The sequence below is a fragment of the Salmo salar genome, chromosome 20, assembly GCF_965601325.2.
Source record: "Salmo salar chromosome 20, fSalSal1, whole genome shotgun sequence".
Classification (NCBI taxonomy): Eukaryota; Metazoa; Chordata; class Actinopteri; order Salmoniformes; family Salmonidae; genus Salmo; species Salmo salar.
In genome coordinates this window covers 47,693,929-47,706,408 of record NC_138310.1, presented here as the reverse complement: position 1 = coordinate 47,706,408, position 12,480 = coordinate 47,693,929, and the positions used below count along the sequence as shown (strand labels likewise).

At 47.5% G+C, this 12,480-nt stretch overlaps 1 protein-coding gene across 15 annotated transcripts in view; it reads right to left on the bottom strand.

Moving 5' to 3' along the window:
* The window catches only part of LOC123729176 (signal-induced proliferation-associated 1-like protein 3), a 104,758-nt gene that overhangs the window by 41,875 nt on the left and 50,403 nt on the right, over positions 1-12,480 (bottom strand). For 7 of the 15 annotated variants that reach the window (XM_082966480.1, XM_082966467.1, XM_082966481.1 and 4 more), the window contains 5 exons: positions 6,030-7,719; positions 4,463-4,593; positions 2,056-2,244; positions 1,714-1,888; positions 1,172-1,275 (listed from right to left, as the gene is read on the bottom strand). In XM_082966480.1, coding sequence (XP_082822606.1) covers positions 1,172-1,275; positions 1,714-1,888; positions 2,056-2,244; positions 4,463-4,593; positions 6,030-7,491 — 2,061 coding nt within the window. In that variant the 5' untranslated portion in view covers positions 7,492-7,719. Of the gene's footprint in view, positions 1-1,171; positions 1,276-1,713; positions 1,889-2,055; positions 2,245-4,462; positions 4,594-6,029; positions 7,720-7,841; positions 7,904-12,480 lie in introns of all 15 variants that reach the window. The other 8 variants (XM_082966469.1, XM_082966471.1, XM_082966474.1 and 5 more) reach the window with 2 other exon arrangements.

Sequence of the window (12,480 nt, the reverse complement as noted above, 5' to 3'; positions counted from 1 at the left end):
ACAATGCCCCCGTGCACAAAGTGAGGTCCATACAGAACTGGTTTGTGGAGATCAGTGTGGGAGAACTGGCCTGCACAGAGCCCTGACCTCAACCCCATTGAACGCCTTTGGGATGAATTGGAACACAGACTGGTCAGGCCTAATCGCCCAACATCAGTGCCTGACCTCACTAATGCTCTTCGCTGAATGGAAGCAAGTCCCTGCAGCAATGTTCCAACATCTAGTGGAAAACCTTCCCAGAAGAGTGGAGGCTGTTATAGCAGCAAAAGGGGGACCAACTCCATATTAATGCCCATGATTTTGTAATGAGATGTTCGACGAGCAGGTGTCCACATACACTACATGACCAAAAGTATGTGCTAGCAACAGTGACTGTACAGTTCGCATGTATTCAACGAACATAAATACTTTTAGAAGCACATTACAAACATAAGTACACTCGTGGGGTTTATATGACCCACATTAAGTTCTCATGCAAACACTTGAGCCAACGATTTAAACATACACACAAAAAACATTGCCTAGCTTAACAACTGACACAGTTCACTCAGACACACCGTTAACACAACGCCCTGAGGGATATGTAGGAAGGCGGCGTTATTTAAAGCAGAAAAGGAAAAACACTCTCAAAACCTAGAGACTGTGCCCCACCCAGCTTTGAACCAGTTATGAGCGAGAGGACTGAAAAGCCCATTCAAAGAGAACAAAGACTCCATAAAAATACTACAGACAACACAGAATGGAAGAGGAACAACACTCTAAAAGAGAAGCAAGGGAGAGGGGCAAGAGAGAAGTTCTATTTCATGGGCAGCTGTAATTGTCCATGCCCGAGCCAGATAAACTATAGAACAGCGCTACAAATTTTTTTTTAAAACACACACGCTAAATATTTAACCCTTTGTCCGCCATGTGTCATCTGAATCTGAGATATGACGCTCGATGGTGACACCCGGACGGACGTCCAAAGGATTAGGGAGACCGTGACAATGGCCACACTACACAGAGTACCCTTTAGGAATCTGGAAGAGTCCCTGAACCTCTAACTACACCTGTGGGATTGACCAGACAACATAGATAGAAGGGTAGTTGAAGAGGCAGGCTGAATCCTATCTTGTAGGCATAAAGGTGTCTGGGTTGGGCTGTGGTAGACCGTGCTGTGTGTTGGTCTCACCTGCTGGGGGTTGTTGGGCATGTAGGGCAGCATGGTGGACACGTGGAACATGACCTCATAGCCCTGGTAGGTGGTGTACAGGGAGTGGGTGCCCGTCGAGTCAGCTGGGGGAAACCGAGAGAGAGAGAGAGAGAAACAAACACACAGTTAAATATTCCGTTATTCAGTCCCAGTTCAGCACCAGGGCATGAACTCCACAAATGAAGGAACACAATGGAAAAAGAGTACCACATCAAAAGCTGTAGTCCGTAGAGAATTACAATACTGTTTTAGGAAATCACATAACTCCAAATCTGTTTTCTTAAACGTTTTGACTTCATTAGGCAGTTATGTAGCAACACTGTTTTTATATTCATGCGCCGTTTGACAGGAATCACTCATTTTACTCAGTGTTCACACCCTTTAGTCGATCATTCTATGACTGCAAGGTCAGGAAGGCATGCAGAAAACTCTGTTCTGACATTAGGCACGCGCAGTCACCTGCAAACGAACGCCCTACTACACCCCCCCCCTCACACACAGACGCACACACCGACACGTACTCTTAGTGTCCAGCTGGGCGGCGTAGTTGGTGAAGCCTCGGAGGCACACCTGCTCCCCTAGCCGGTCCATGAAGGCAGAGAAGGCGGGCGTGGCCTCTTCGTTGTTATACATCTCCTCTTCGGTGCTCTGCCCTGCCCGACACAGCAGCACTCCCACCTTGTGCTTCTGACTCAGCTAAACCGGACAAGAAACAAATATTAGACAGCATTCACAGGCGGATGCCAGCCCCTGGCTCAAACAGAGACACGCCCGTCTCGTGTTTATGGCTGTAGAGAGACAGAGACAGACGCACGGAGATATCATTGAACTCGCGCCCGAGACCGTGACCCCGCTAGGCTCACCCCCTGTTCGTCCAGTTTGAGGAGCTGCTCGGTGACCTTGGGCGTGCTGAGAGCCAGGCGCAGGCAGGACACACTGAGCTCCGGGACCACCTGCTCCAGCACCTCCTTCAGGGGGAGACCCCGCACCGTGCCGTGCCTCCGCGTGGAGGTCACCGCATCCTCCAGGATGGACCCCCGCAGCGTCACCAGCTACACACAGAGGACATTGGACTCATTAGAGATGTAAAAAAAAAAAAAAAAAAACACACACCAAGGAGATGAGATGTACTTTACTGTCCAATAACTTGAAGAGAACATTCTCACATCTCTGTCTCCGGGAGTAAAAAAAGAAAGAAAACGGAGACATTGAGAAATAGGACAGATGCCTTCAGTCGGTGCATATCTGCAATCTGTACTCTGAGTGACTCCAGACAGCGGGGCTATAATAATCACAGGCGCTGAGAGAGCTGTACGTTATTCAATGTACTCAGAGACCACGGCACCGTGCTTCATTAAAACTGCAACACAGTGCTGAGGAGCTAGACGGGGCAAGAGAGTGCTTTCACCTTAACGAAATCAAGGGTTTGGCGCGGAGGAAAAGGAACCCCTAAACAGTGCAGGTTAAATTCCAGCTATTCAGATTGCCTTCCGGCACAATATAGAGCTACTCTTGACAATGGACTCCATAAGTTGTTTTATTAGATGCAGAGCCAATAGTTGCCAATAACTTGCCGTCTAACTATTCATACCGTGTTTCCCCCGGTGACCTCTAACCTCTGACAAGTGCCTCCAATCCATCTCTCCCCCTGAGAGGCAGGGTGGGAAACTCCATGTTGGCATCTAGCAGTGACTGACTGCACCAATCTGGGGCATTTGTGGGTTATGTGTAAGAATGTGTGTGTGTGTGTGTGTGTGTGTGTGTGTGTGTGTGTGTGTGTGTGTGTGTGTGTGTGACTGAGTGTGGGTCGTATAGTTACAGCATGCTGTGTCAGCATCGTTAAGACTTAGAGAGTATGGGAGGAGGGAGGGAGCGTCTGTCTGTCTGTGTGTGTGTGTGTGTGGGAACCAAGGGCAGGCCGGAGTGGAGTGTCTGTGTGAGCTGAGCTCTGTAGACACAGGCGACGGAGCGGCCCATTGTTCCATAGGGGCTAAGGTGATGAGGCCAGGCAGCCATGTAATCCAGCTAGAAACAACACGAGGGAGGGCAGCAGCCAACCAGAGGGGCACAGCCACAGGACTCAATGGTCACTATAGGGAAGCACATGTATTAGACAGGGTGCAAGCAGAAACGCTATGTACACTCAGTCTATTAGGCTCGCTATTTGTGCAGTGGAAGTCAATCTTTCAAATCAGTCGCAGAGTATGAGAGAACCTGTGTGTGCAGGAAAGGTAGTGCCAGGTATATATGGACACTTGAGTGCCCTAAAAAACCGTGGCCTGGATTGCTTATGTGGTTTTCCACGTGAATATTTCAGTGCTTCCGATGGTGCCCTAGTACGTTAATGGAAGCGCAAAAACCCTGCCCAAGGAGAAAGTGCCCACACTTGTTTATAACCTACTAAAGAGGACCCGCTAGACGGGTGATTGGGCCAATCATAGAGAATGCCGTGTCCCAGGGCTGGAGGGGTGCTGATCCAATCAGAGCAAATCTTTGCTTGTCTGGCCACCCAGACTCCTTTCTCCGGCCAAACGCTACGACACGCCAACGAACGTTCGTTTCTTCTCCGCAATGAGTCTGGATCCGAGTACGTCCATGACCCTTCGCCGAATGGGAACACATTCGGGGCTGTCTGATTGGTCCAGAAACCGATGGGTTGGGACAGAGCCAGAACAGCCATGGGTAAAGCGGAGGTTTGAAAAGGTGTCATTGGCTTTGATACTCTTGATTGGTTAGAGACGATCCAAATCGCTGATGACTTTGTTTTGTACAACGCCCCTCTTCACCACAAACGACTTGAAACGACGGCAGTCTCAGACTAAAAGTATGTAGCGAACGACAGAGCAACGGAAGAATTTAGTTTGAGTCGTCAGGCTACATCTTTGCTTGAATGAGGAGGTTTGACATATCACTAGCTGGGGTATTAGTGGAGGGAGGCCTACCAGCGGACCAGGGCAGTGTTTGGCTTGGCTGTTCTGAGCAGGGCCTGGTCAGGTCGAAATTTCCACTGGTAGAGAATGGAGAGATTAGAGGGAGAAGGGAAGGTAATGGAGCGACGGGAAGGTAGTGTATGTGGAGCCAACATGGGCCGTGGGGACTCACTGAGGTCCAGTCCAGGCATAAATAACAGCATCCAAAAAAAAACGCAAAACTCCCACACACTCTGCCTATTCAAACACACATATCATGGCATCATCAGTATTCAGCCTTCTCAGTGTTCCCTCTAGCTGTGCGTAGGCAGGCAGTGGGAGGTGGGGTGGGTATTAGTACCTCACTGGTTCTGGCGATGATGCGGTACTGGTACTGGTCCTTCAGGTCTTTAGTGTCGTCCAGTTTCTCCCTGCGGATACTCACAGCCACCGGACCCAGCTTCTCGTCCGTCCCAAAGTAGTTAGAGTGCTCTGCAGTGACACACAGGGACAGAGTGTATTCACATGTCTGGACATGCCTTTGGTACTGTTGAACACGTGTATTGATCATTGTAATAACAGCTTTTGGACATGGAGAAATGGAGGAGGGAAAGTAGGGGGTTGAGAGTGAAAGGAGGCTCAGAGCGGAGGAGGGAAAGAGAAGAGATATGCTACGATGAAGAGTGCGATAACAACAGCGCTTGCAGTGCTTGAATGCATGTGGATTCAATACATCTTCAATTACACTTTGAATTAAAAATCAGCTCATCAAGGAACCCGAGGACATCGATTAGAGCTACAAATGACAGACAAAGATTGTACAGCTGAGCCTGTGGTGCGGCGGCACGGCTTGCTCGGTACAGATTCTACTCTTTCAGGTGAAGTCACGTGCTTGAGTAACCTTCAGAGAGGTAGAGTAGAGAACACAATAAGAATCTACAAATGACTAAGCTCAATTATATTTGTTATTTCATCCACGACGATACTATCGCTTGCTTTGACGTACTAGCCTTATTGCTCTGCGTGATATAGGCCTATCGTGGCCAGAAAGGTTGGTTTCATAAACAGAACATTCCACAGGACATTTTATTACATTTTATTATAAGCGTGTGACAGACTGTAGACTGAGTAGCCTATCTAAAATTTGATGAATAAGTGGAAATCTCTGATAAGACACATTCCTGAAGGAAAAGGCTGTAAAGATTTCCACATGATACAGTTAACAGCTTACTCCTCAAACTGTGAGCGACTTCTCCTATTTGTGAGCGGAGGAAGAAACTCCTGAAAGAACTTTACGTTTTCAAACTCGTTTCGTCCCTGCATAATTGAAGAGGCTCAGCCCTGTTTAGCATTCCAGCTTTGTCTTGCAGTATAAAATGTCAGCTTTCTGGGTGAGGCTTTTTGACATGCAAGCAGGGCATCACAGTTAGTGCTCTGGAGCAGTCTCACGTTCCACGCAGCGTTCAGAGGGACAGGCAGTAGTATTTTTGGAGCGGTAACCTTCATCTCTGTGGTTGCAGGCGTCACAAACCCTGACAACATCTGTCTCCAAGTAGGCTCTTACCAGATGATTTAGTCTTTGGGGCAGCTAACTATTTTTCCAGGGCGCACGCACACACACACACAGCTGTTCTGTAGGATGGGGGGGGGGGGAAAGACAACCAGTGTCAGGATTAATGTGCAGGGGCAGAAAGGAAAACGTGTGTGTGAGGGATTAAGCTAATTCTTCTCTGAGCTACAAACTCAGTTTGCCAATAGACAAGAGGCAGGTACATGTTATCCTCTGGGACCGCTGCCAGGTTGGCTGCCCGTACAGGGACAGCTGGTTGGAGGAGGAGAGAGTACCGCCAGTGGAAACACTAGTGATATGCTAGACTTTTGTGAGTAGTTATAGTAAAAGTAGTTAGGCTGGATTGATCAGTTGTTACCTTTCCCGTGGAAGTAGTCTCGGTAGTAGCGCGCCCCCAGGTCCACGTGCTCGATGCTATAGAGTTTCAGCCTGTCCATCCTGGTGACTTGCTGCTCTATGGGCACCTCCACCACCGACACACTGGCGTTGCTACGCCGAAGGCTGCCTCTCGCCATGTCACCCGCACCCCCCTCCCCTCCCCGCTCGGCCGAGGAGCTCAGGAAGCTGACGTTGCGCTCCCCGTGGCCCCCCGTCTCGTTGCGGAAGTGGGGGCAACTGAGGAGGAGCGGACTGGAGGTGGGGCCTCCGGGGGGGGCGTCCAGAGGGTCCATGCCCAGGGAGGGTGTGGGCACGCTGGGGTCGAGACCTAGCGTCAGGTCCTCAACGCTGAGGTAGGTAGCGTCCAACCCACTCAGAGTTGAGGACCGTGACACAGCCAGGGAGACGGAGGCCGCCGAGGCGCCGGTGGCAGTGTTCCTCCGCTTGGCTACGTAGGCGCGCTGAGCAGCCGCCTCATTGAGGTCAAACAGGATGCTCTGGGCGTCGTAGTGGACAAAGCTCTTGGGGCACACCCAGGGTTTGTACGGGGTATCTGTAGAGTTAAGGCCTCCCCCATCCTCCCACGCATCCCCTCTGTCCAGCTCCCCTCTGCTGGAGCTGCGGAGCTTCCGGAACAGAGAGAACGTCCCCAGAGACGACTCTGTCCCGCCGCTCTTCTTCCTCACCCTGTTCTCTGACCGCCCCATCCCTCCATCCTCCCCCCGGGATGTGGGCGTGGGGGAGTGGCCCGTGGGGAGGGGTGCCGAGGGAGGGGAGTTGGGGGTGTACAGTAGCTCCCCCAGGCGTCCAGGGGCAGTGCTGCGCTGGTCGGGCCTCTCCTGGTGGAACTGGCTGAGCATGTCAAAGAAGCTCTGCTCGGGGATGCCCTGCACGTCGATGGAGGAGGTGCTGCCGTACTCCCGGAACAGATTAGCACCTCCACGACCTTCCACCTCGTTCTCATCCTGCTCGCTCAGAGTCACCTCGCTGTTGGAGCGCTGCCGTAACGGGGGGAAGGCACGCAGGCCTGCGGGAGACCCTCTTTCACCTCCGTACCCACCACGGAACTCCACATCCTTCGTGCGTCGCCTTGGTAAACGAGCCACTCCACCCCTCACCAGCCCGACCTCAGAGATGGGGAAAGATGCGGTCGTCGTGGAGGGGTCGTCTCCATGGTGATTACCACCTTGCCCGTTCTCCAGGAGCGACTCCCTTGATTGCGCATGGCGCGGCGGCCACTCAGCAATACGGGCGCGGACGCCCATCTTGGGAACGGAGACACGGGATTGGGTGGCTGGATCAGAGGAGGGGCCAGTGTGGCCGTTGTGGGTGAGGTGGAAGGCGGCATGTTGTGTGAGGAGGGACCCAGGCCCTCCCCCTCCGCCTCTCTCCAGCAGGTCTGAGGTGGTGCAGGTGACCCCTCGATCTCTGTAGGTGTTCATGGCGCCCCAGGAGAGCTCAGGGCAGGACAGCAGGCAGGGGGGCAGGGAGCTGGCATCCCAGGCCAGAGTGGGGAGTAGGGGAGAGGGAGAGGAGCCCCACACACACACTGCTGATGCTGTGGCCTCCACCTCCCACACACATCGCTTTCAATGGGAGGGTGGGACACTGCTGGTCATAGGCCCAGTTACACAGTAGGCTGTCTCTCTTCTCTCAGGCTCTGGGCAGATCTGGGGAGGACACAAAACACACATTGATATGCTGACGACCACAATAAAACAACATGCACACATGGCATACAGTAATACACTGTTATTGAACATGCACACCCAAACACTAAACATACACTGACCAAGATTCACCCCTCCTACTCAATGACACCACGAAAACCATGACTACAGCAACTCATCTGTACTAGAGAGAGAGAGAGAGAGAGAGAATGAGAGAGAGAATGAGAGAGAGAGAGAGAGAGAGAATGAGAGAGAGAGAGAGAATATGAGAGAGAGAGAGAGAGAGAGAGAGAGAATGAGAGAGAGAGAGAGAGAGAGAGAGAGAGAATGATTAAGAAAGAGAGAGGCGAGGGGATTTGACAGAGGATTTCTCCTGTTGAAACTAATCTTCAGAATGCCTGGGTTATTATCATAGTGTCATATTCAGCAGCAATACACACGCACTATCAATTTTCATAACACCAAATCAAACTCCTGCATCATAAAGCCATGCTGAAAGCACTAGGCCATTTAAAATCCTAGCTGAACAGCACTTGTTGATCATAAAGAAAATATATAATCTGACTGGATATTCACACACACACACACAGGTTGCTGCTGCAGTATAATCGTTCAGCTAATTTAACTGACAGCTGTATGTTTCCTCATTTTGCTCCTTCTATCAGCTGGCACTTAGCCCGGGGGGGGGGTGATAAACATACAGTGCCTTTACAGAAAGTATTCACACCCCTCGACTTTCTCCACATTTTGTTGTGTTACAGCCTGAATTTAAAATGGATTAAAATTCAATTTTGTTGTCACTGACCTACACACACACACACAATAACCCATAATGTCAAAGTGGAATTATGTTTTTACAAATTAATAAAAATGAAAAGCTGAAATAAAGATAATAATTAAGATGTAATTAACAAGTCACATAATAAGTTGCATGGACTAATGCGTAACATGTACTCCACACATACAGATAAACGTAAGGTCCCTCAGTCGAGCAGTGAATATCAAACACAGATTCCACCACAAAGACCAGGGAGGTTTTCCAATGCCTCGCAAACAAGGGCAGACATTGAATATCCCTTTGAGCATAGCTAAATGATTCATTACACTTTGGATGGGGTATCGATACACCCAGTCACTAGGGGTCCTTCCTAGGGCTGTGGCGGCCATGACATTTTGGTCGGCCGGTGATTGTCCAGCGAGTAACTGCCGGTCTCACGGTAATTGACCGTTAATTAACATAAACACGTTCTCTATGCTTCCACGCAGAGCCTACAAGCCACTGATGCAGACCTTTGGTAAATATACATATTAAAATGTTAATAATATAGATTACACCAGGACAATAATTCCATTATCTATTTTAGACAGGTCTAAAGAAGCATGATGTGAAGATAAAGTAGTCTATTTCTGAAGAACAGAATATCATAGTCCGAGTTGTCTTTATGTTAGGCCCTGATATGGCTATGCCATATGGCTGTGGGCTACACTAGTTAATTTAGCAGACAAGATTTGCTTAGAATTCCGTAGCAAAATAATTTTATAGTTTGAAGAATACAATTGAACATAGCTGAATAAAATAGAAAGGATATTTTCTCCAAACAATTTCCAAGGAAGTGCACACATGCAGCTATTCTGTGTTGAGCAGTTAACAAGAAACAGGTCCACCTATATGCTTAACCTCTATGGGCTAGGTGGGACGCTTGCGTCCCACCTACTCAACAGCCAGTGTAATCCCGTGGCGCGTTATTCAAATACCTCAAAAATGCAAAAACTTCAATTTTTCAAACATATGACTATTTTACACCATTTTAAAGACAAGACTCTCGTCTATCTAACCACACTGTCCAATTTCAAAAAGGCTTTACAACGAAAGAAAAACATTAGATTATGTCAGCAGAGTACCCAGCCAGAAATAATCAGACACCCATTTTTCAAGCTAGCATATAATGTCACATAAACCCAAACCACAGCTAAATGCAGCACTAACCTTTGATGATCTTCATCAGATGACACACCTAGGACATTATGTTATACAATACATGCATGTTTTGTTCAATCAAGTTCATATTTATATCAAAAAACAGCTTTTTACATTAGCATGTGACTAGCATGTGACTAGCATTCCCACCGAACACATCCAGTGAATTTACTAAATTACTCACGATAAACGTTCACAAAAAGCATAACAATTATTTTAAGAATTATAGATAGAGAACTCCTCTATGCACTCGCTATGTCCGATTTTAAAATAGCTTTTCGGTGAAAGCACATTTTGCAATATTCTCAGTAGATAGCTAGCCCTGTGATGCCGGGCTATTTAGACACCCAGCAAGTTTAGCACTCACCAAAGTCAGATTTACTATAAGAAAAATGTTATTACCTTTGCTGTTCTTCGTCAGAATGCACTCCCAGGACTTCTACTTATAACAAATGTTGGTTTGGTCCCAAATAATCCATTGTTATATCCAAATAGCGGCGTTTTGTTCGTGCTTTCAAGACACTATCCGAAAGGGTAAATAAGGGTGACGAGCATGGCGCAATTCGTGACAAAAAAATTCTAAATATTCCATTACCGTACTTCGAAGCATGTCAACCGCTGTTTAAAATCAATTTTTATGCCATTTTTCTCATAAAAAAGCGATAATATTCCGACCGGGAATCTGCGTTTAGGTAAACAGACAAAAGAAAATAAAGCATGGGGTCGACTCGGGCACGCGCCTAAGCCCATAGTACTCTGGTCGGCCACTTGCCAAACGCGATAATGTGTTTCAGCCAGAGCCTGCCTCGATATCATTCAGCTTTTTCCCTGGCTCTGAGAGCCGTAGGAAGTGTCACGTTATAGCAAAGATCCTCAGTCTTCAATAAAAAGAGCCAAGATGAACAACAACTTGTCAGACAGGCCACTTCCTGCATGGAATCTTCTCAGGTTTTGGCCTGCCATATGAGTTCTGTTATACTCACAGACACCATTCAAACGGTTTTAGAAACTTTAGGGTGTTTTCTATCCAAAGCCAATAATTATATGCATATTCTAGTTACTGGGCAGGAGTAGTAACCAGATTAAATCGGGTACGTTTTTTATCCGGCCGTGTCAATACTGCCCCCTAGCCCTAACAGGTTAATTTTGAGTTATTTATGCAACTTTAGTTGTGATACAAACATTGGGCTATATCTTTTGATTATTAATACATTCTAAGGCTGCATTATGCGACTAATGATGATTTGAAAAAAAGTTGCTTTGTTTTCTCTTGTGCAGGCTGCACACACTTCATCAGTCTCTCATTCACAATTTGACAAGCACTTGATAATATTCTCACCAGGCCTCGAATTTCCCAACAGCATCCCCCTTGTGTGGCCGTAATGCCCCCTAAAAAAATCCATGCCGTTTGCAGCCAAAGTGGCCGTTGTGCCCTTGGGCTGAATATAATAATTATAATTCCCTTCTCCCAGCTGCCGTGCTCGGAAGCACCTCTCACTCACATGGCTCTCTCAGATAATTATTATTAGCCAATGCCCGTCACAGGCATCTCAGCTAAGTAGGCTTCAAGTGACCGCAAACACGGTCAGTTGTGCACTGGGGCCTCTCACTTCGCTTTCTATTCTGGTTAGAGCCCGTTTGCACTGTTCTGTGAAGGGAGTAGTGCACAGCGTTGTGCGAGATCTTCAGTTTCTTGGCAATTTCTCGCATGGAATGGCCTTAATTTCTCAGAACAAGAATAGACAGACAAGTTTCAGAAGTACTTTGTTTCTGACTATTTTGAGTCTGCAATCGAACCCACAAATGCTGATCCTCCAGATACTCAACTAGTCTAAAGAAGGCCAGTTTTATTGCTTCTTAAATCAGAACAACAGTTTTCAGCTGTGCTAACATAATTGCAAAAGGGTTTTCTAATGATCAATTAGCCTTTTAAAATGATAAACTTGGATTAGCTAACACAACATGCACCTGGAACACATGAGTGATGGTTGCTGAATGGACCATTATCATGCACCTGTATCGAAACAGGGGCATAGGGAAAAAAAATACATGTCATCTATACAGTTAAATAGCGAATGGAGGACGCTTTTCCCGTGGTCCATTTTCATGCCAGCCAAGTAGGCTATACGCCTGTTGTAAACTGAAGCAATGTGCTTAATATTAGGAAAGTTGTTAACCTGTTACACGACCGGATAAAAAAACGTACCCGATTTAATCTGGTTATTACTACTGCCCAGAAACTAGAATATGCATATAATTATTGGCTTTGGATAGAAAACACCCTAAAGTTTCTAAAACTGTTTGAATGGTGTCTGTGAGTATAACAGAACTCATATGGCAGGCAAAAACCTGAGAAGATTCTGTACAGGAAGTGCCCTCTCTGACCATTCCTTGAGCTTCTTGACTCTGTTTATTTAAGACTGAGGATCTTTGCTGTAACGTGACACTTCCTACGGCTCCCATAGGCTCTCAGAAGGCGGGAAAAAGCTGAATGATGTAATTCCAGCCACTGGCTGAAAAATATTAGCGCTTTTGGCAAGTGCTCTATCAGAGGACAATGGGCTGAGGCGCGTGCACGAGTCGACCCCATGTTTTTATTTTCTTTCGTCTTTGAACCTAAACACAGATTCCCGGTCGGAATATTATCGCTTTTTTACGAGAAAAATTGCATAAAAATTGATTTTAAACAGCGGTTGACATGCTTCGAAGTACGGTAATGGAATATTTAGAATTTTTTTGTCACGAAATGCGTCGGGCGCGTCACCCTTCTTTACCATTCGGAT